Below are 21,250 nucleotides of genomic sequence, written 5' to 3'. Positions count from 1 at the left end.
CAAAGACACGGCCTCACTTTTCCTGCAGTATTATTGTTATTATTTTTTATAGTAATGTTGTAAGATGGTTATAATATGAATGTCTGCACTGTGAAGCTGCCACAAAACACCGAATTTCATGACTTGTTCATGACAATAAATTCTGATTCTGATTGCTTAAGGTGGAATTTGAGTTGGGGTGGGGGGGGGAAAGGCATTTTGAAAAAACCACTATGTCCAGAAATACAGTGTAGACTATCTTTTAGTTGATCCTCTGTATTATTGACAAATTAAGCCCAAGCAATATTTCCAATGGGTAAAGTCATGGAATGTACAACCATCTTCAGGCAGAGATGTTCATGATTTGGTTTCAAGGGTCGTTTGCAAGAGAATAATTTTTTTTTAACGGAGCTTGATTTTTTTTTCCATTCGATTATTTGTTAGATTGAAATTTCTAGTGGTTAGGACAATTGGGATGGCATGTATTAACAATAGTAAAGAGTTTAGGTTAGACAGGAATAGGTGGTTGCATAGAGAAAGAGAGGTGCGTGCTATGGATGTATGCATCTACGCATTTTTGTGTGCACAAGCAGGATGCTCTCAAATTTTCTGTGGCTACTGACGAATTCAATTTCAAGGAGGTAAGTAAAATATAGAATTTAAAAATAAAAATCTGAAATTATCTTTGTGTTCAGCTTGAAGTTGTCTATCATAGTCCCCAATTTTTTTTCCAGACAGCAAACATTTTGGGAAAAAATTGTTGTGGAGTGTTGTTAGTGATGGACAATGATGCCAGTGTTGTCTGTGTGCCCAGAGTGAATAAACCAACAAGATCAGTAGATGTTTCACCCACTATCAGCAAAAGATCTGCAGATAGTATATATGATGCAAAGTATACTTTAAAACCTCATCCAGAGGATACCTTGTTTTGAGCCTTGGACCACATGCCATCCTTATTTTCACCCTTGTTTTGTAGTGATGTGAATAAATATTGGGCAGGACCCAAGGTCAACTCCATGTTTGTCTGCAAAACAGTACTGTAGGATTTTTTTTTTGGCATTTACTTAAGATAATGAACAGAGATCTATTGATCCCCATTTTGAAGGCTTTGGTGAGTAATGGGCAAAAAAGGAGAGAATTCCAAATCTTCATTGGCTTTTTTGTGAGGGGAAAGAATGTGATTCCTGATTTCATATTTGACATGCATTGCTTCTGGAACTAGATTTATTACAAGAACATTATTTTAATTGAGCTGTATTGTGTTAGCTGCATTTGGTGGAAGAATTGACAGTGCCCGAAAATCTACCTACACCGTCGGAGAGGTTCAGGGCGAAGTACCAACAGTATAAAGAGGAGATGAAGACAAATTACAAGCAGCACGTCCAGCAGATGACACAGAAGAGGAAAGCAGAGCCCTTGCATCTGCAGCACCCACCAGCAGGTCTCCAGACCCAGGTAGCTTGACTAAGACCAAGTTTTCATTGTCTCAAAGCACTTCCCACTGTAGTGAGAAGCTTGGCAGTGGAAGAGAGCGATTCAAGACCACATACAGATCCAGCAAGAATGTTATCGATTCACAGGAATATTAACAAGGCTGGCAGGCTTGATTTATAAGGAGAGGCCAGATAGGCTGGGACTTTCCTCCCTGGAGTGTAGCAGGCTGAGGGGGAGAAGGGCATGGATAAGGTGTATACTGTCTTTTTCCCATAGTAGAAAAATTATTTAAAGGGGGCCTTTTTTTCCATACAGAGGGTGTATGAAGTGAGCTGCCAGATGAAGTGGTCGAGACAGGGTCATTTAAAAGACATTTTGTCAGGTACGTGGCCAGGAAAGGTTTTAGAGAGAAATGGGTTAAACACTGGCTAGGTGGATATCTGAGGGTGTATGTGAACATTTGTGTGTGTGTGTGTTGGTTTTTCTGTTCTTTTTTTTATATATAAAAAGAGGAAATAGGAGCACACCGTACATCTGTATAATGTGCACAAAGTTATTTTTAATGATCTATAAATACATTTTGAATAAAAATATTGGCTTAGTGGGACTAGTTTGGATAGATAACTTTGCTGAAATGGTTAAGTTGGGCCATGGAGCCAGTTTCCTGCAGGAAAGGGAATAATGTCACCACTTGCATTTTAATTTCAATCTGATCACTATTATTGATGCGAGTAGGAGGTTTTGATCTTGTGTAGGAGGAAGAACTGGGCAGTGTGGAGATTTTAGATCTTGTGTAGGAGGTAGAACCAGAATGGGTGGGGGTTTAATTTCATGTAGGAGGTAGAGCCGGGCAGTGTGGAGATTTTAGATCTTGTGTAGGACGTAGAACCGGGCAGGGACCTGCTTCCTTTGTACTCATACTTTGAAGAAGGGCTTCGCCACTCAACATTGGTAATATATCCTTCTGGATGCTGCGAGACCTGCTTAGTTCCTCCAGCATTTCTGTGTTTTCACTATTATTGATACCATCTTTAATTCCGCATTTATAAAATTAATTGGATTGAACGGTTATCTCCAGATAATTAGCCCGTTACTGATTGCCAATCCAGTAATCCAGCTGCAGTTCCAAGGGATGCCAAAATCTAATGAATGGTCTCAAGGACTGCCACACACATGGGTGAAAATTAATAACACCATACACGGAGAAGTTTAATAGGTGATTGAATTTAGGAGCTGAACATCATTATATAGGAGGGTAGAGATAAACTATCTCTTTCTGATGGTGGAGTCAAGACAGGAGAATATAACTTCATATTGAGATCAATATAAACACAGAAAAGCTGGAGGAGGTCTCACAGCCCCCACAGGAAGTAAAGGTAGTTAACTAATGTTTTGAGACTGAGTCCTTCCTGAAAGTCTTCATACTTTCTTTTTTCAATATCTTTACCTCCTAGAGATGCTGCCCGACCTGCTGAGATCCTCCAGCATGTTTGTGTCTTTACTACAATCTCAACGTCTGCAGACTTTTGTCTTTCACATTGTATTGAGGGCCAGCCTTTCAAGGTTTTGTCAGGAGACATACCTTCACACAATAGATATTGGAAATCTGGAACACTCCCCTAAAAAATGCAGGTTATGTGCGAGTTCATTGGAAATTCCAAGATTAAGATGAGTGGACACTTATTGAATTAAAGAAAGTGGAACCAGATCAGGTATGAATGGAAGCAAGATTCCGATCACCTGTGATTCAATGATGAGTCTCTATTTCTCTTCTCACAGGTGCAACCAGACCTGAGTATTTTCAGCATTTTCTGGGTTTTTTTTTCAGATGTGAAGTAATTGCATTTTTAAAAAATCAGCTGTGGATCGAGTAACATGAATTCTTGTGCTGTAACTTTCTCCTGACCTTGTAGATTTATTGATGCCCATGTATTATTTTGTGTTTTTACATTGCTAAAAGGAGCCTATACTTGATGACAAGACTCCTGAGGACTCGACTTCCGTCAATGAGAAAGCTAATCTTGACCGACGTTACACTCGGAAACCAGACAGCGAGCAGCAGTACATGAGGAAACTCGCAGCTGTGAGTGTTGCTGATTTACTTTTGGAACAAAAGCCTGTTTTCTTTAAATTATTTATTACCCGATTGCCACGTTACCTTTACTAGCTATACATGAGCAACTGCACAACGATGTGACCTGTAGAAGATTCCAGAGTGCCTTATCCTCCAAATTATCCATGTGCCCCAAAGCTATAGCTTGGCAAATTCGAGTCTGGATTTGTTTGTGTGAATTGACAGTAATCAGGGCTTCCATCTTTCCCTTTTGTTCAATAGAAAGCTCAACATCACTTTAAAGCTTGTAAAATAACCAACTTTGTACACAGGAAGATCTTGCTTTGGAAAAACGAAAGCAGACTGTGGTGGAACAAGTATTGGTAGATCATCTCTCCAGGTAGGTTAACAACAAGATCAGCTTTCAAATGTATTTAAAACCAAAGCCTACAGAGACATGGCTCTATTTGACTCTCCGCAGTTTTGGATTTTGCACATTATGCTGATTTTATAACATTAGCAATTCTGAAGGTCAGTAGACTCTGTATTTATACTTCCAGTGGTTTGTTCATTCATATGCATTTAAATGGAGAGGGATTGCTTATTTTCACAATTGAGCGAAACAATCAAGAATTTGGAAAAATACGGTTTGCTGGAGGAATCCACTGGGGTTGAGGAGCATCAGTGGGAGAAAAAGAATGAATAATTTTTTTCATGCTGGAACCCTTCACTGATGTTGCTCAACCCGCTGAGTTCCTCTAGCTGACTGCATTCTTGCTCTAAGTTCCAATATCTGCAATCTCCAAGTAAGAACTTGAAGCTTGCTTTTTTTTTTAATATTAAATTTCACTAGTTTGAACTAGTGGTCCAGATGAATGGTTCCAGCCTGCAACATTTTTGTTTCTCCCACTGATGCTGCGTGACCCGCTGAGTTCCTCCAGCTGAGTGTGTGTTGAACTTGGTAACCGTGCAAGAGATATTTGCTAACTTTCCTTTCTCAAAACTTGTATTCACTCAATTGAATGTATCGATGAGTGCAACATTGGAGTTACAAAGTCTAAATGTTTTGGTCCTGATCTCTGAATCTCGCGTTATTAATTGCTTAATCTGCTTTCTGTGCATTTTCTTTGACCCCCTGTCTTTTATACCTATATACGCTCTTTCATATTTATTAATTACTCTCCCCCTCCCTTTCTGACCTTCTCCCCTCTCCCTTTTCTGCCCCTCCTCCCCTCTCCCTTTTCTGCCCTTCTCCTCCCCTCTCCCTTTTCTGCCCTCTCCCTTTTCTGCTCTTCTCCTTCCCTCTTCCTTTTCTGCCCTAACCCTCCCTTCCCTGCCTCTCCCCCTCTCTCCCTTCCCTACCCCTCTCCCCTCCCTGCCCCTCTCCCCCCTCCCTTCCCTGCCTCTCTCGCCTTCTCCCTACAACTTATTCTCTCCCCTTCCAATTTTCTGGATGGTCTTGTTGCCTGTGAAACAGGGCAGTCATCAGTGATCCAGGACAAGATGGAAATAGCACTGATCTGAATTGTCAGCAAACTACACTTCCTGGCCTTGGACCCTTACCACTGCGTTTTAGAAATCGAAAACTACATCAAACCAAGTACGTGTGCATGAAATCTCTGAGATCAAATTCCATTTTTTTAATCCAGTGATCACCGTGATACCTGTGAGTCAGTGGGTACGGAGTCATTGTGGGATCAAGCCCAACTCTGGTGATACAAGTACACAGATTTAGGTGTGCGCTGTGATATGTTTCTGAAGCAGTGCTATAATGTTGGAATTATTATTGTCAGGTATCAAATTTAAATTTAGACATATAGCACAGTAACATGTTGCCCAATTATACCCAATTAACCTCCAATCCTGTATGTTTTGAAAGGAGGAAACCCACACAGACACCGGGACAATGTACAAACTCCTTATAGACAGTGTGGGATTTGAAGCCTGGTGGCTGGCCCTGTAAAAGTGTTACACTAACTACTGCGCAAACTGTACCACCCTTTCACACTATGTGGAAACTTTCAACATGTAGAGATTTCATACAAATCCACTGCTGGGTTTACTAATTGCTTATTTAAATTTATTGTCTCAATAGAGTGAAGACTAGTTCAACACTGACTGAAAATCTGCTCTCAAACAAGTTGCGTTTTGATGCCCGGATTATATCAACGTTAGTCAAATCTTTCACACATTATTAGCAAATGCAATTAATAGGTTAAGTGGCCAGAATGACCTTCCTCCTATAATTTGCACTACTTGTCATCAGCTTCACAGATGTAGCATGGAGGTAAGCGATGAAGGTACCTTCTACCATCAGGAAGGAGGTACAGGAGTGTCAAAATCAGCACTGGGAAATAGCTTCTTCCTGCAGGCTGTGAGATTGATGAATGGTATCCTGTAACCTTGGGTCTCTTCATTTACTTGTAAATGAAACAAGTAAATTATTACAGCATTTTAATATAGATTTATTCAATATTATATCTTTGTGTATACATGTGAGTGTCAGTGCTGTGTGAATAAGGGGAGATTTGATAAAGGTGTACAAAATTATGATGGCTATAGACAGAGTAAGTGCAAGTTGGCTTTTTCCCGCTAAGGTTAGGTGAGGTTCAAACCAGAGGACATGGGTTAATGGTGAAAGAGGAGAAGTTTATGGCAGTGGTTCGCAATCTTTTTTTTTCCCCACTCATATACCACCTTAAGTAATTCCTGACTAACCACAGAGTACCTATGGCATAGAATATCACACATTTTTCTTACATCAGCAGGCTATTCAGCCCACAGATATTTACTGGCTTTTAGTTCTATTCTCCTTTTTTCCCTGTCATTCATTCACTCTCACTTATTCATTGTGTTTCAAAAAAATTACGTGGCAGTTAACTGGGGAGAAACAAGCAAAGGCACAGCCATGGTGTGTGGAACTGTAGAATAGTCACCAATAAAACTAAGTCTATAGCAGGTGCATCAGTATTTCTGCATCCTCCCCCTTCTGTCAACTGAGATGCCTTCTTCAACCACTTCACTGCTGTAGATACTGTCCCAGAAATCTACCTTATCCCAAATCCTGGGGTTTTTTTTCATGAACTTCTAGAATTTATACCCATGAAAAAATTGTTCTTCCATGTGCTCTAATCTAAATTTTGTACTTTAGAGTTAATATCTTGTTGCTAGTGCAGATGTTCACTCCATGAGAATTGTGTCTACAGCAACCATTCTTACCCTTGGTTCAGCTATAATCCCCTTAGGATTCTGCTCATTGTTTATGGGCCCCCTTCCCCATGAAGTTGTCAAGTTTTGGTGCATTCCTTGCTTCTCTCCTACTGACTACATAAAAATATTTAAATTTAAATTTTAAAAGTTTATTTAAAACACGGTGGAAGCTAATTCCGGCCATTTAAACATGTGCAGTCAAATTAATCCTCAACCCCTTATGTTTTGGCAGGTGGGAGGAAAGTGGAAAACCCATACAGACACAGGGAGAACTCCTGATACAGTTCCAGATTCAAACCCAGGTCACCAGAATAACATTACACTAACCACTACACAAACCATGCCACCATCTTTGTCTCTTCCTGGCTAATCACCCAAGTGTTTCCCAGCATTTTCATCTATAGTTCCTCTAAGGCTCTTAATGTTTACAGGCTCCCGTCCCTGTGAAGTAGTCAAGTTTTGGTTTCTTCCATACTTCTCTCCTACTGACTACGTTCAAAAAAATTATGTTAAGTGAGGTGAAAAGAAAACAAGGCTTTTACGTAAATGTGCTATGGGTCCCCAGAGGGGCCATGGTGCCCCCATTGAAAGTGGCTGGTCTACAGCTCGAGTGCTCTGACCTACCTTCTGGCCCAATGAGGCTCTGGACTGATATCACCCATCAAAACACTGGGAGGCCTGCCTAATTTACATGCACTTTTATGTTTCTCAAGAAATGGACGCGATGCCTGTAGAGAACTAATCGGCTTCTTCTTTGCATTCGACAAGTCTCTCACAGTGTATGAGTATCGCCGGTTTGGAAAGAACAGGTAAGTCTTCCTACATAATGCTAGAACAGTAATAAATACAAAGCATGAGTTTGGGAGCACCTGATAGGTTATGAGAATTTTCCATCCCTCACCCCCCCCCCCCACTCTCCATCGCACCACCAATTTCAACATCCTCAAGGTCTCTTTCAAAAAGCAATCTGCTAGAGAACCTCAGAGGGCCTCAGAGGGTCAGGCAGTATCTATGGATACAGAGGGATGGCTGATGTTTCAGGTCAAGACCCTGTATTGGGACTAGAAAGGAGACAGCCAAAATAAAGAGGTGAGAGGGAGGAGTGAGAGAAGGGCTGGTAAGTGATCGGTGGAACCAGGTGAAGAGGGAGATGATGGGTAGTTGGAGCCAGGTGGGGCAGGGAGAGGGATGGGGTTTGGAGCCTAGCTGGTGGCTGATGAGTAGTTATACATAGATAGAACACTATAGCACAGTACAGGCCCTTCGGCCCTCGATGTTGTGCTGACCTAAAAAACTAAACCCTTCCTACCTCATAACCTTTTTTTTAAATTTTATACCTTCCATGTGCCTGTCTAAGAGACTCTTAAATGCCCTTAATCTTTCAGCCTCCACCACCACCCCAGGCAAGCTATTCCAGGCACCCAAAGCTCAGTGTTCCTCCCTTCACTTGATACAAATGTTTGTTCTGGGAAAAAGGCACTAGTTGTCTACCTCATTTATTCCTCTCATAATCTTGTAGACCTCTATTAAGTCACCTCTCGTCACAGCCTAGACAGCTAAGGAGAGAGGGAAAGAAGGGAGCAATGATGCCAGGTAGGGAGAGGAGAGGCTTCTGTCTCTTCTAATCTTGGTCCTCTCCACTTTTCTCCCTCCTCCTCCCCCCCCCTTGTCCTTTTTAAAGTTTTCTCTTTCATGTAAGCTTTTGCTGCTGCATTGATTGCAGTCAATCAAGTACAAATTGACGTACAACCCAATCATCATCAAGTGGGTTTTCCACTGTGATCGGTTGTTGGAATGTCTGTACTGAGGTTACCAGTGGGCTATGTTGTATATAGTGTGCACTGCAGTCAAACATCTCAGACTAGGAACATGGGAAAGCCAGCGCCAGAAAATTCCCTGCTTGCCGCTCTTCTGCTCTGCAAATTGTATTCCTTTGGAATCTCTGACTGTAAACTTTGTTCTCTTTCTTCAGGACAAATGCTCTTCCATTCATTCAGAGAGACATTTACTGCCATCATTACGGTAGACGAAAGAGGAGACAATATGATGTTGGTGATTTCTATGTGGTAGGTAGCCCAATTGAAGAATTTAGAACCATAAGACATTGCAGAACAGAAAGCAGGCCTTTTGGCCCTTCTAGTCTGTGCTATACTATTATTCTACCCAGCTCCACTGACCTGCACCCAGTCCATAGCCCTTCATACCACTCCCATCCATGCATCTTTCCAAATGTTTCTTAAATGTGAAAACTGAACCCGCATCCACTTCCTCAGGTGGCAGCTCATTCCATGCTCCACAACTTTCTCTGTGAAGAAGTCCTCCCTAATGTTCCCCTGAAACTTTCCCCTTTCGCCTTTAACTCGTGTCTTCTAAGTGGAAAAAGCCTACTTGTATTTACTCTATCTATAATCATCCTAATTTAGTACATCTCTATCAAATCTCCCCTCATTCTTCTACGCTTCTAACCTGTTAACCTTCACCTGTAACTCACTCCCTCAAGTCCTTGCAACATCTTAGTAAATCTTCTCTGCTCTCTTTCAGTCTTATTGATATCTTTCCGGGAGATGACCAAAACTGCATAGTTAGCCTGTTAAATGAATGCTTGATTTTGCTAATTTCATCACTCCCCACTGTTGACGTACATTACTCTGCGATATTTTTGTTTTCCAAGTAACCTTCTCCAATTGGGAAACATTGGTGACAGAGAACTTTGCTCTGTAGCTATGGCATTTCTCGACACCGACCTTGTTCTTAGCAACCTTCCTGTGAGTACAGAGAGCAACATTTTTCCGATACTAGTGATATGGGAGCCCAGTAAATTGAGAATCCAGAGGCTAGTGGTCATGAAGAGGTGAACTCAAATCTCCCCGTGTATTCATTTGTAAATAATTTGGAATTAAAAATAATTTGCCAGCTCCCTGTTCCAGTTCCTTTTAATATTTCTGGGACTCTGATCTCACCACTTTAATCTCCCAGGTCTTTGTTCCATTCTTGTCAGCCACTCTGTTCCTGGGCCTTTTTAAACCTCCTAGTCTTCTATAATTCTATAATAGTGTGGTGTGCAAAAGATTCTGATGTGTTGAAGTCTGGTGGACTAGGATGCCACAATTCACAAGTAAAGAGCTTTTCCATATTCTGAGTACAGATAATACTCTTTGGCTTGGCTTCGCGGACGAAGATTTATGGAGGGGGTAAATGTCCACGTCAGCTGCAGGCTCGTTTGTGGCTGACAAGTCCGATGCGGGACAGGCAGACACGGTTGCAGCGGTTGCAGGGGAAAATTGGTTGGTTAGGGTTGGGTGTTGAGTTTTTCCTCCTTTGTCTTTTGTCAGTGAGGTGGGCTCTGCGGTCTTCTTCAAAGGAGGTTGCTGCCCGCCGAACTGTGAGGCGCCAAGATGAACGGTTTGAGGCGATATCAGCCCACTGGCAGTGGTCAATGTGGCAGGCACCAAGAGATTTCTTTAGGCAGTCCTTGTACCTCTTCTTTGGTGCACCTCTGTCACGGTGGCCAGAGGAGAGCTCGCCATGTAACACGATCTTGGGAAGGCGATGGTCCTCCATTCTGGAGATGTGACCCACCCAGCGCAGCTGGATCTTCAGCAGCGTGGACTCGATGCTGTCGGCCTCTGCCATCTCTAGTACTTCGATGTTAGGGATGAAGTCGCTCCAATGAATGTTGAGGATGGAGCGGAGACAACGCTGGTGGAAGCGTTCTAGGAGCCGTAGGTGATGCCGGTAGAGGACCCATGATTAGACCAACCATTCCCAACAGGGGCTATACGGACTGAAATCATAAAATATTTTGAATATTTTTTATGTAGTCGGTAGGAGAGAAGTAAGGAAAAAAACTAACTAAACTTGACTGCTTCACAGGGAAGGGGACCCATAAACTTTGAGCAGAGCCCTAAGTGGGGCATAGTCCAAAAAAGGTTGAGAAGTGCTGTCCTAGAACATGAAGTCCTCACACATACTTTTATACATAACGGGGCTGGAGAAACTCAGCAGGTCACGCAGTGGCCATAGGAAATAAAGATGTATAACCAACATTTCGGGACTGAGCCCTTCGTCAAGGTACGAGTGCAAAATAGAAAGGCCCCTGAATAAAAGCGTGGGGTAAGAGGGGAAGAGAGGCAGGGGGAGGAGCACAGGCCAACAGGCAAGAGGTCCTAGGAGGATATGGATTTGAGGGCAGCAGAGAAAAAAAGCTGAGAAGTGGCAGCTCTATGAATGGAGAGGGAAGGGGGTATAGAGACAAAGGGATGGGGAAAGAGAGAGAGAGAGAGACAGGAACGATGTCTAATGGAAACTGGAGAAATAAATGTTAATGTCATCTGGTTGGAGAATATTAATTATTGTTCCTCCCTAATGGCCATTTCCGTGCTGTAATTGTTATGTTATATATGTTATGTTAAAATTTGCGGGTGACCTAGCTTTGACAGTAGATGACCCCTGCAGATTTTCAAGTCAAGTATTGCTTCTCCTGGAAGGACTGTTTGGGGCCTTTAATGGTGGTAAGGGATGCGGTGTGGACACTATCTCCTGCGTTAGGGCCTCCTACATCAGAGAGACTGGATGCAGACTTTTGAGCATCTTCGCTCCATCTGCTGCAATAAGGGGGACCTCCCAGTGGCCAACTACTTTAATTTCACATCCCATTCCCACACAGACATGGCTGTCCATAGCCTCATGCACTACTAAATAGAGACCACCCCAAATTGGAGGAACAACACCTAATATTCCATCTGGGCACTCTTTAACCAAATGGAGTTAACATCGACGTCTATAGTTTCCGTTAGGCCCCTCCTCTTTTTCTCTCTCTCTCTTTCCCTCTCTCTCTCTCATTCCCTACCTCTGTCTCTTTCCTCCAGATCTCCATCCCCTTTCCTCTCCATTCCAAGAGGTACCCCCTCCCCTTCACCTCTTATTTTCTCTCTACCCTTCCACCATGTCTATTTATGGCATCCTGCCTGCTGGCCTGTGATCCTTCCTCTTCCCCTTCTTCTCTCCTCACCCAGCTTTTCTATTTAAGCACCTGCCTGCTTTTTGCTCATACCTTGACAAAGTGCTCAGGCCCAAAGCTTTGGTTATATATCCCTGCACCCTATGGATGTTGTGTGAATTGCTGAGTTTGCTATTCACCGCGTCTGCAAACTTTCCTGCTTGACCTCACACTCTTGTGTGTTCCACGTACACACTGGTGACTTGTGTACATTTCTTTTGTTTGCCAGGGTGCCAATCTCACCTTTCTGACAACAGAACACGTTAGTCTCCCTGCAAGTGTCCAAGCGAAGAACTTGTTAACCCTCCGGATCACCAGCATAGACGAAATTGCAAAGCGTTCATTCACGTAAGTTGCTGCGGAATCTGTCACCAATCTCAGCTCTTATACAAAACGTCGTCTTTAAAAAGTAGTAAATGGAGATTATTGTATCAGTTTAGTCTTCCCTGTGGCCTGTGTACCCACCGTAATCAAATGACATTCCATTCTTTATCGAGTTTTTTGAGAGTTGTACATAAGGAAGTGATAGAGTTATGGGGTGTCCAAAAATCACAACTCCTACAGTGATAGAACCTACGTGTAAATAAAAGACACCTCATCCAAATATAGGTGTGGTGATACTGCAGGGGGTGATCTCTGTACCTGCAGGAAGATCACCTAAGGGGCTGACTCCACCCCTGCCAGCTGTCAATCAGCCAACCTGAATATAAACCTGAGTCGGCCCCTCCTGAGCCAGTCACATGGGGAGTCACCAAGTGATGAACTGGTGTTCAGACTTTTACTGGAATAAAGCCAGTTGCCCAGTCTTTTGAGTTTTGTGCTTGCTCACTGCTACCTCAGCGCACCACAATAGGGTTACGCATCGTAGGTGAGGGTGATTCTCCTGACCAATCATTACTTTTTCTTGCTCCTATCTAATTCCTTGAAGAAGGATTCAGCATCTCCTTCATCCACCTTGATTTTGGGCACCTCTAGCTAATCTCCTCCTGTTAAGGAGATGTGAGCAGTTGTGAGTTTTATCAGTAGGTGTGGTGAGGCAAGGAAGGGAATGTAAGAGTGTATAAATCTGATGATTGGTTTCTATTGCCACATACAGTGTGTCAAGGGGCTCCCTCTGTCGTGCTGTTGAAATGAAGATTGTTTTTGCAGCTATTATTTTAGAAATGCAGCACAGTAACAGGTCCTTTTGGCCCACAAGCCCATGCACCTAATTGATCTACAACCCCTGACAGGAATGGTGGTAGGAAACTGGAGCACCGTGGGATTCAAACCCCGGTCCCAATTGCTGGCATGGTCACAGAGTTGTGCTAACTTTCCTCCCTTTTGAGATCGCAAAACCCATTTTTCTGGCTAATATAACTTCCTTTTAACCACTTTAATGTGTGTTAAATGTGTGGATTCTGAATATTATAGGGCATATTATGTTTTACCTGGGGAATGTGCTGATTATAAAGGAGAGGACCTTAATGGTATCTACCTTTTTGTTATTCACAGGAACCCATTTCTAATTTTGCAGATCCCATGCAAACTGCTTGTTCTCGTCTTTTATCTTCTTTGATTTTAAATTAAACTTTTTCTCCTAAATAATGTATTGCAGAACCAGTGCTGAACCATCCTTGAGCAAGCAAGAGATCGATGACAGAAATACACTTTTGTCTGCACAACGTGAGGTTTAAAAGAATCTTGTTATGTATTTAAAGTGCATGTTCAAACCAAGTGAACGTAGAGAATAGTCTTTGCTAAATTCATTAATTTATGATTTGTTCCAGCAGTTTCTTAGGAACAAGAGTGGAAGAAGCTGGGGAGGGGCTAAGAGGTGGACAGAAGATGAGGGAAATGGAGAGGCAGATAGAGGGAGAGACCCCCTTCAGAGAGAAGAGTAAGAACAGGAGTAGATAAAGAAGGGAGAGATACAGTGGTCAAAACACAGAGATGCTGGAGGAACTCGGCCAGTCTCGCAGCGTCCAAAGGAGGTAACGATGTATTACCATCATTTTGGGCCTGAGCCCTTCTTCAACCAAAATGCAGGCAAGTGTCTGAATTAAAGACTGCGAGGTGGAGGAGTACAGATCGACAGACAAAAGGTGTTAATTGGATATGATGAGAGGAAAGATGAGAATTAATCTTGGTTTGGTGAAAGGAGTCAGAGGGAAAAGGGGAGAGAGGGTGAGAGACAGATCTGGTTGAAAGATGAGGGAAAGAAGATGGAGTGGTTTCACAGAAACTGGAGAAGTCGATGTAAATGCCATCCGATTGGAGGGTGCCCAGATGGAAGATGAGTTTCAGTGGAACCAGAAAGATGATGGAATTGGTAAAATGATATTCCAGCATTTTCAATCTCTTGTGTAACTTGGGTTTATATTTGAAAGATTCTGCTTCGCCCAGGTAGTGATTAGTCTTTGCAACTAAATCACCTGTGAATGATTTTTGATGATTTTAGTTGAACTGGAAAAAAAAATCATGAGTCTTGCTACATGTTGGAATTATTCAAATCTTCTTATTCCCTCCTCCCTTATGAAGGATTGTTAAGAGAAAAACTGAAGAACAGAGGAGTCCGCACAATGACAAGGCTGGGAAAATTCCTGTGGCAGCAAGATTCGAGCAAGAGCAGAGTCTTGGCCAAAACAGAACTGAAGAAAGTTCTGAAGGTGTTCCATTTGGAGCTCCCCGATGAGGTCAGGACAAACAACAGCTTGCATTCAATGAACCCTTTAAGGTGGTAAGATGTCACAGAGGTTAACAGCAGCGCAAACAAGCAATGTTTTGACACAGTTGTTACACATGGTGAACCAAAGCTTGCGAAAAAGTCTTGAAATAGGACAGAGAGAGAGAGACCTAGAGATTTCAGCAGATGTTTGCATTTTGTTCAAGTTTATTATCATTTGACTCTACATGTACAACCAGACAAAGCAAGGTTTTTCTGGACCATGGTGTGTGCGCGCACACACACACACACACACACACACACACACACACCTATATCTAGATATATATCTATATTTGTATATTATATATATATAGATGTGTGTGTGTGTGTGTGTATATATATATATATATACACACATAAATAAAGATATAATATTAAATAAAGAGCAGTACAGTTAGTGCAAACCTATTACAGCACCAGTGATCTGGGTCGGAATCCAGAGCGGTCTGTAAGGAGTTTGTACATTCTCCCTGTGTCTGCGTGGGTTTTACTCAGGTGTTCCGATTTTCTCCCACCCTTCAAGACATACGGAGGTTGTAGGTCAATTGGGTGTTGTTGGGCAGCACGGGCTCATGGGCCAGAAAGCCCTATTACCATGCTGTATGTCTAAATTTTAATTTAAAAAAATTAAAGTTGTATTTAAAATATAAATAAACATTTTGGAATTATTTACTCAGTTACAGAATACCATTTGTCAATCTCACAGCCTGCTATTTCCCAGCTTGGCAGTTCTTATTTTGATGTTTCTGTACCTCCTTCCTGATGTTATTGGGACAAAGATACTGTGAAATGGATGGTAGGGGGTCTTCATGAATTTTTTGAGCCCTATTTAAGCAGCGCTCCCGATGAATAGAGGAAAGGGAGACCCCAGTGATATTCTTGATGTTTTACTGATCCTTGTATTGACTTCCGATCCCCAATGTTGAAGAGAAGGAAATTGGTAGTACATTAAGGCATTGAAATGGGGAATCACAGATACCCCAGGCTTGGTGATTAATGCAGAGAAGGATTGTATGTTAGTGTTCATATATACTAGATCTGTGTACAGATGCACTTAAGTTTCTGCAGCCTCACAGGTACACAAGATACACCACCAGCCAGAGTAGAGGTGTGAGTTTATGACTGAAGTGTTGGGAGCTACGGCCTGCGGGCAGCTGGGACTACAGTGAGAGACTATGAAAAATTCCTGATTTTTTTGGCCAAAAATAGGGAGTTGACATGAGATTATATATGGTATTTACTCGAGTATATATGGTAGGTTACAGGGAAACAAGTGGGAGTACTCTGAGAACATTAGGTCAAACTGTCTCCTGTTGTGTGGCAATATAAATATAATTTACATTAAGTTTCATTCTTCTGATGGGACATGTTGGTTAAGATGGTAATTATTGATGGTACCCGGGTTGTCCAAGGTTTGAGAGCACTCAGCAAGCTTGCTCACCTGATTCAGAGTACTGGTTGTGCACAAGAATGAGGGTCTAGGATCATGCCCATTCTTGGCTTCATCCATAAAAGTTACTGATCTAAACCATGGGGAGCTTCTCACTAAAAAGTAACATCAGAAAGTCTGCAGGTCTCATAGAACATTACTGCACAGTACAAGCCCTTCAGCCCATGATGTTGAAGGTAAAGGTTCCATTATTGTCATGTAATACTACATTTAGAATATAATATACATAAAATTATTTAACTTTTTTCTACTGTAAGGAAGGAAGACAGACAGTCACCACTTTGGCAAGCGCCCCTCACAGAAATGAGGGGGGTAGGAGCAAACACCCAACCCATGGTTTACAAAATCACTGCTCTAACCACTGAGCTATATTGTGCTAACCTATATAAATCTACTGAACAATCTAACTCTTCCCTATCTCGCATCTATAAATCTCCATTTTTCTTTCATCCATGCCTGTCTAAGAGTCCTTTGAATGCCCCTATTGTACTAGCCTCCACCACCACCCATGGCAATGCTTTTCAGGCACCCACTATGTGTATTTTAAAAAAAACCTTACTTCTGTTATATTCCCCAAAAATTCCTCCATTCATCTTAAACAGATGACCTCTGGTATTTGCTAATATTGGCCTGGAAAAAAGGTGCTGGCTTTCCTCCCAATCTAAGCCCCTCATAATCTTATGTACCTCTATATTTCTTAAACCAAACCATTGTGAATGAAGACTGATAACGAATGCTGTTGTGATGTGATTGAATTCTATAGACACCTCTTCTAACCTTTAGTTTTATTAAACTCCACTTGTTGGTCTTGGATGCCCAAAGTTCTTCCATGACTGACAAATTGGGCCAAAGAGCCCATTTCTGAGCTACATAATGCAAAACCAGTTCCCCTGTCATAAAAGATTTACAGTGACTCCAGGATTCTTTGGATTTCTCCAGCTCCCAGTCAGCCATGACCCATTTAAATTTGCCTGAAGTCCAAACAGGTCCGTGGCCTGTGCTATCTCCCTGGCCCTCTTCTTGACCCTGGTACATCGGGACATCAAGGACACTCTCAGCTACTGTTCATCAAATTCAGCTCCACCATCGGTGCCATAGTCTGGAGCTGAGCCACAGTCAGCCCACCTCTACAATGTTCAGAATTCTTCCTTGAGACTTGCTGGAGAGTCTTAATTCATATTCAGAGGTTCCTTATATTGTCATGTAATAATACAAATGAAGATTAATTATATTTTGACACCCAAAAAAAGAACTTAAAACCTGTAATTCCATCATTGAAAGTTATGAGGAAATTATTTCAAAAGTGTTTATTAAAGATATTGAACTGTTGTCTCCTTTTGTAGGTTTTTGAGTTGATTTGGGTTTTACTGGATCAGGACTGCAGCGGTAGAGTAGATTATCACCAGTTCGTCCACGCCATCATTGGAGAAATGAACGAGTTTCGAAAAGCATATGTTCGAAAAGTAAGAATTCTTCTGCTTTGGAAGTGGTCACAAAAAATGCTGCAGATGCTGAAAATCTGAAAGAGAAGCATAAAATTCTGGATACACTCGGCAGGTCAGGCAGCATCCTCGAAAGAGGAGCAGTTAATGGTTCAGGTCTAGGACCCTTCTTCAGATTGGGAGAGAGGGGACCAAGTGAAGTTTAGGATTTGTGAAGGTGGACAAGGGGGATGTGCGGAACAAAGAAAATATCTGATCGGGTGAGATTGGTAGAAACGAAGGGTCCACCTCATTCCAGCCAGGAAAAATCAGGGGAAAAGAGGAAAGTCACCTGATCTTTGGCCACTGGACCAAGCCAGACCCATAACGCCCCAATATGATGTATTCCCATATTGTGAATGTTTTAATGTCTTAAATGTTCAATTTTGGTTGTTTATGTGTAAGTGTTCGATGTTGAAGGAATGGGGAGGGGGGAGGGAGAGAGGGGAAGCAGTGATAGGTTTGGACTAAACTGTTGAGTTAAAATCTGGAAGACAAAATGAAATATTCAAAAAAAGTTATTACTTGGTTCTAATTCTAAATTAGAATTTAGACTGGATTATCTCTTTAAGATGAGGAAGCTTACTTAATATAAGAAAGGCTTGGTGAAATAAGTATTCAAGTATTTAAAGATACATAATATATTATTTTAAAAATTTATACTCTTAATATATATGAAAACAGACAGTTTCAAGGGTATTTATTGCAATAGTAAAAGGTCAATTAACCACAGACACTATCTCATTTTCTCTTTGCACTGTGAATGATTTATGTTGATCTTTAATTTAATGTTGAACTATATTTCTTTTATAAAAATGTCTTAGTAAAGTAAATTATAAAGTTAAAATATTGTAGATGTATTCTTAGTAATTTAGCTGTGGGTTGGTACCGGGGCACACACAGATTACAGCACATTTATAGAGAACCATTGTTTTCTGAGAAGAGTGTTCATTCTCAGAGTCGGCATTTTTTGGACAGTCAGTGGTAATGGATTTCAAGTGGGTCTTAATTATTCAAGAACTGCTGAGGAAGCCATCTGTTTTTAATCAAAGCCACTTAAGCCTCTTGAACAGAGATGAGGTCAGAGGTTTTGAAAAAGGAACAGAATTTTGGTAGGAATAAAACTAATGGTCATGTGGCTTCCAAGAATTGGGACTCGCCTCATCCATGATGTAATGGTCACATGACTTGGAGAAATATGTTACAGAATTCAGACATTTTGAATTCAATTCTGAAACAGTTCAGCTTGGAGTTCACAGAAGTCAAAGCTCTGTGACACACAAGGGTTGAACCTTGTGAAAGACAGGGTTGAGTTACAGTTACCAGAATTGGTGCTGTTTGTTGTGTGTTACTCCTGGAAGAAGGGAAACACAGAATCCGTGTTTTTTGAATTAATGAAGATCACTTTGCTGTTTCTTTGGAAAAGAGGACAGAATTCTACTGGGTCTATTTTTATGTTTGGCCATTTTGTTTAACCCATGTCTGGTTTGTGACTTCATCATGGAAGAAAATAGACACATTTGCTGTTTTTGAGAAGAGGGCATTTTCTTCATCTGGAAAACATAATTATGAGTAAAGAGGCCTGAAGATATAATTTTTAAAAACACTGAACTGATAATTTAAGGCCTTCAAGCAAAACTAAAATAATGCTGAACTTTTAAAGATTGACTTTTCAGAGTGGGACTTTGAATTATCACACACACATACATTTACATTTTACTTTTGCGCATAGTGGGGTTAAGTTTAGAGTTAAGTAAGAAATGTTTTGTTCTTAATAATTATAAAAACTATTATTTTGAATTTTGCATTGCTGTTCCTGTGTTAGTGATAACAAAGTCCCTTTAGCCCCAAACATAATTAATAGGGTTGTTAGTGCATAACAGCACTAATTAATTTTATTTATATATAATATATATTTATATAAACATTTATAAATGTTATTTATATTAGTATTTTCAACTGTAAGGCTGCCACAAAATGACAAATTTTGTGACATTCATAACAAATACTGATTCTGACCTTACAGTCTCCAGAACTCTTCCATGATCCTCTTTATTCACTTAGCTCTCTCCCACTTTGTCTGGCACCTGACAATCAACATCCATGGCTTCCCCATCTGTCCTTCACCCTTCCCTCATTCCCCAGTCCCTTACTGGCCCCTGTTCAACAGCCCCCACCCAGCCCTCGTGATTTCCTCCTCTGCACCCTTGGTCTTGATGAAGAGTTCTGCCTTTACCATTCTTTTCCTTTCATTCATGCTGCTTGACCTGCTGAGTTCCTATCACAGTTTTTTTCCCCCTCCAGATTCTAGCATCATGACATCAGAGGTACAGTACGTATTAATTTTGTTCTATATCAATACACATGAACCTGGAGTGAGTTGACGTAGCATTTTAATGTGTCATTTGAAATATGTTATCTCTTTTTAAATTTTCACAGGCTTATATGAAGCTGGATCCAAATAAGACCGGCAGTATCTCTGTTAATGATATTAGCAAGTTCTATAATCTGAAGAAACACCCTATCGTCTTGTCAGGTAATCTAAAAGTCTGATCACTATAAACATTCTTTGCTGGGATGTAATCTCAACGTCAGTAATCAGAGAGTCCAAGAGATCTGAAAAAGCCCCATTGGCCCATGGATCCTGACTATTTATGCCAATCGTGTGCTAAAACTCAATTTAGATCTAAGGGGCTCTGGACAGACAACCTGGGTTGCTGTATGAACCTTTCACTTCTCCCTGCAGCCCATCAAAGCATGATTCCTGAGGGAAGGATGAGATGTAATGGCTTATAGCAGGGTCCAGCCTGGTGTCAGTGGATGCCAGTCGGAATGAAACCTGCCGTTTGTACTCTCTTCCACACATCTGGCACCAGTTAAGTTGATGAGGCTGTGCAAGGCCAAACATAACCAGTAACTGATGTCAGTCCATGGTCTGATTTACTGCCAGGCTGAGTCCACCCACCAAATGGGGGAACAACACCTCATCTTCCTCTGGGCACCCTCCAACTGGATGGCATTAACATCAACCTCCAGTTTCCTTTGCTCCAGCTTTCTCTCTCTCTTTTTCCATATCTCTCCCATTCATGTACTTGTCCAAATTTTTCTTAAATGTTGAAATTGAGCCTGTATTCAGCACTTCAGCTGGCAGGTCACTCCACACTTCCACCAATGTCTCTCTCTTTCTCTGTGAAGAAGCTCCCCCTAACTTTTCCCTTTTTACCCTTAACCCATATCCTCTAGCTTGTATCTCACCTACATCTTCCTATTCTTTGCTTATACCTTGAAGAAGGGCTCAGGCCTGAAACGTCAGTAATATATCTTTAGCTCCTGTGGGCACTCTGAGACCTGCTGAGTTCCTCCAGCATTTTTGTGCTTTTACTACAATCACAGTGTCTGCAGACTTTCATGTTTCACTCCCAACTGATACGTCACAGCTGGGGCAAAATCAGAAACATTTGCCTCACCCAGGGTTTGGAGTACTGCCAGCCTTTTAAAGTTCCTCCCAGGACCAGGTTGACCATCGATCTCCAATCAGCTTCCAATGAAGGGTCTTCAGTCTGAAACATCAGCTCGGTTTCTCTTCACACAGATACAACCTGCCTACTGAGTATTTTCCAGCATTTTCTCCAGTCACACTTTCCATGCTCACTCAATTCTTTGGACTAATGGCGTCCTCTTTACGGTTCTGTCACAGGAGAAGCTTCTGAGCAACAAGTCCGATCGGCATTCCTCGACACCCTGCAGGAGTGCAGCACCAGGCCTGGGGAAGTGACTTACTGTGAATTCGAATGCTATTACGAGGGACTCAGCCTTGAGATTGAAAGCACTGAAGATTTTGTCAACATCTTGAGAAACTGCTGGGGGGTCTGAGACTGGAGAATGAACTGCACAAAGTCAGAACCATCATTTCCTTGCAAGTTTTATGTTGATGTGC

At 41.6% G+C, this 21,250-nt stretch overlaps 1 protein-coding gene across 5 annotated transcripts in view; it reads left to right on the top strand.

Annotated features, from left to right (window-relative positions):
• The window catches only part of caps2 (calcyphosine 2), a 29,679-nt gene extending 8,479 nt beyond the window's left edge, over positions 1–21,200 (top strand). For 3 of the 5 annotated variants that reach the window (XM_069904314.1, XM_069904311.1, XM_069904312.1), the window contains 13 exons: positions 1,246–1,434; positions 3,374–3,496; positions 3,799–3,866; positions 4,944–5,066; positions 5,562–5,636; positions 7,390–7,485; positions 8,649–8,742; positions 11,905–12,023; positions 13,273–13,340; positions 14,196–14,350; positions 17,176–17,295; positions 19,753–19,849; positions 21,011–21,200. In XM_069904314.1, the coding sequence (XP_069760415.1) occupies positions 1,246–1,434; positions 3,374–3,496; positions 3,799–3,866; positions 4,944–5,066; positions 5,562–5,636; positions 7,390–7,485; positions 8,649–8,742; positions 11,905–12,023; positions 13,273–13,340; positions 14,196–14,350; positions 17,176–17,295; positions 19,753–19,849; positions 21,011–21,186 (1,503 nt within the window). In that variant the 3' untranslated portion in view covers positions 21,187–21,200. Of the gene's footprint in view, positions 1–1,245; positions 1,435–3,373; positions 3,497–3,798; positions 3,867–4,943; positions 5,067–5,561; positions 5,637–7,389; positions 7,486–8,648; positions 8,743–11,904; positions 12,024–13,272; positions 13,341–14,195; positions 14,395–17,175; positions 17,296–19,752; positions 19,850–21,010 lie in introns of those variants that run through there. The other 2 variants (XM_069904313.1, XM_069904315.1) reach the window with 2 other exon arrangements.
• Positions 21,201–21,250: the final 50 nt, after the last annotated feature.

This window comes from Narcine bancroftii, chromosome 11 (genome assembly GCF_036971445.1).
Source record: "Narcine bancroftii isolate sNarBan1 chromosome 11, sNarBan1.hap1, whole genome shotgun sequence".
NCBI lineage: Eukaryota > Metazoa > Chordata > Chondrichthyes > Torpediniformes > Narcinidae > Narcine > Narcine bancroftii.
This window is presented reverse-complemented; position numbering and strand designations above follow the sequence as displayed.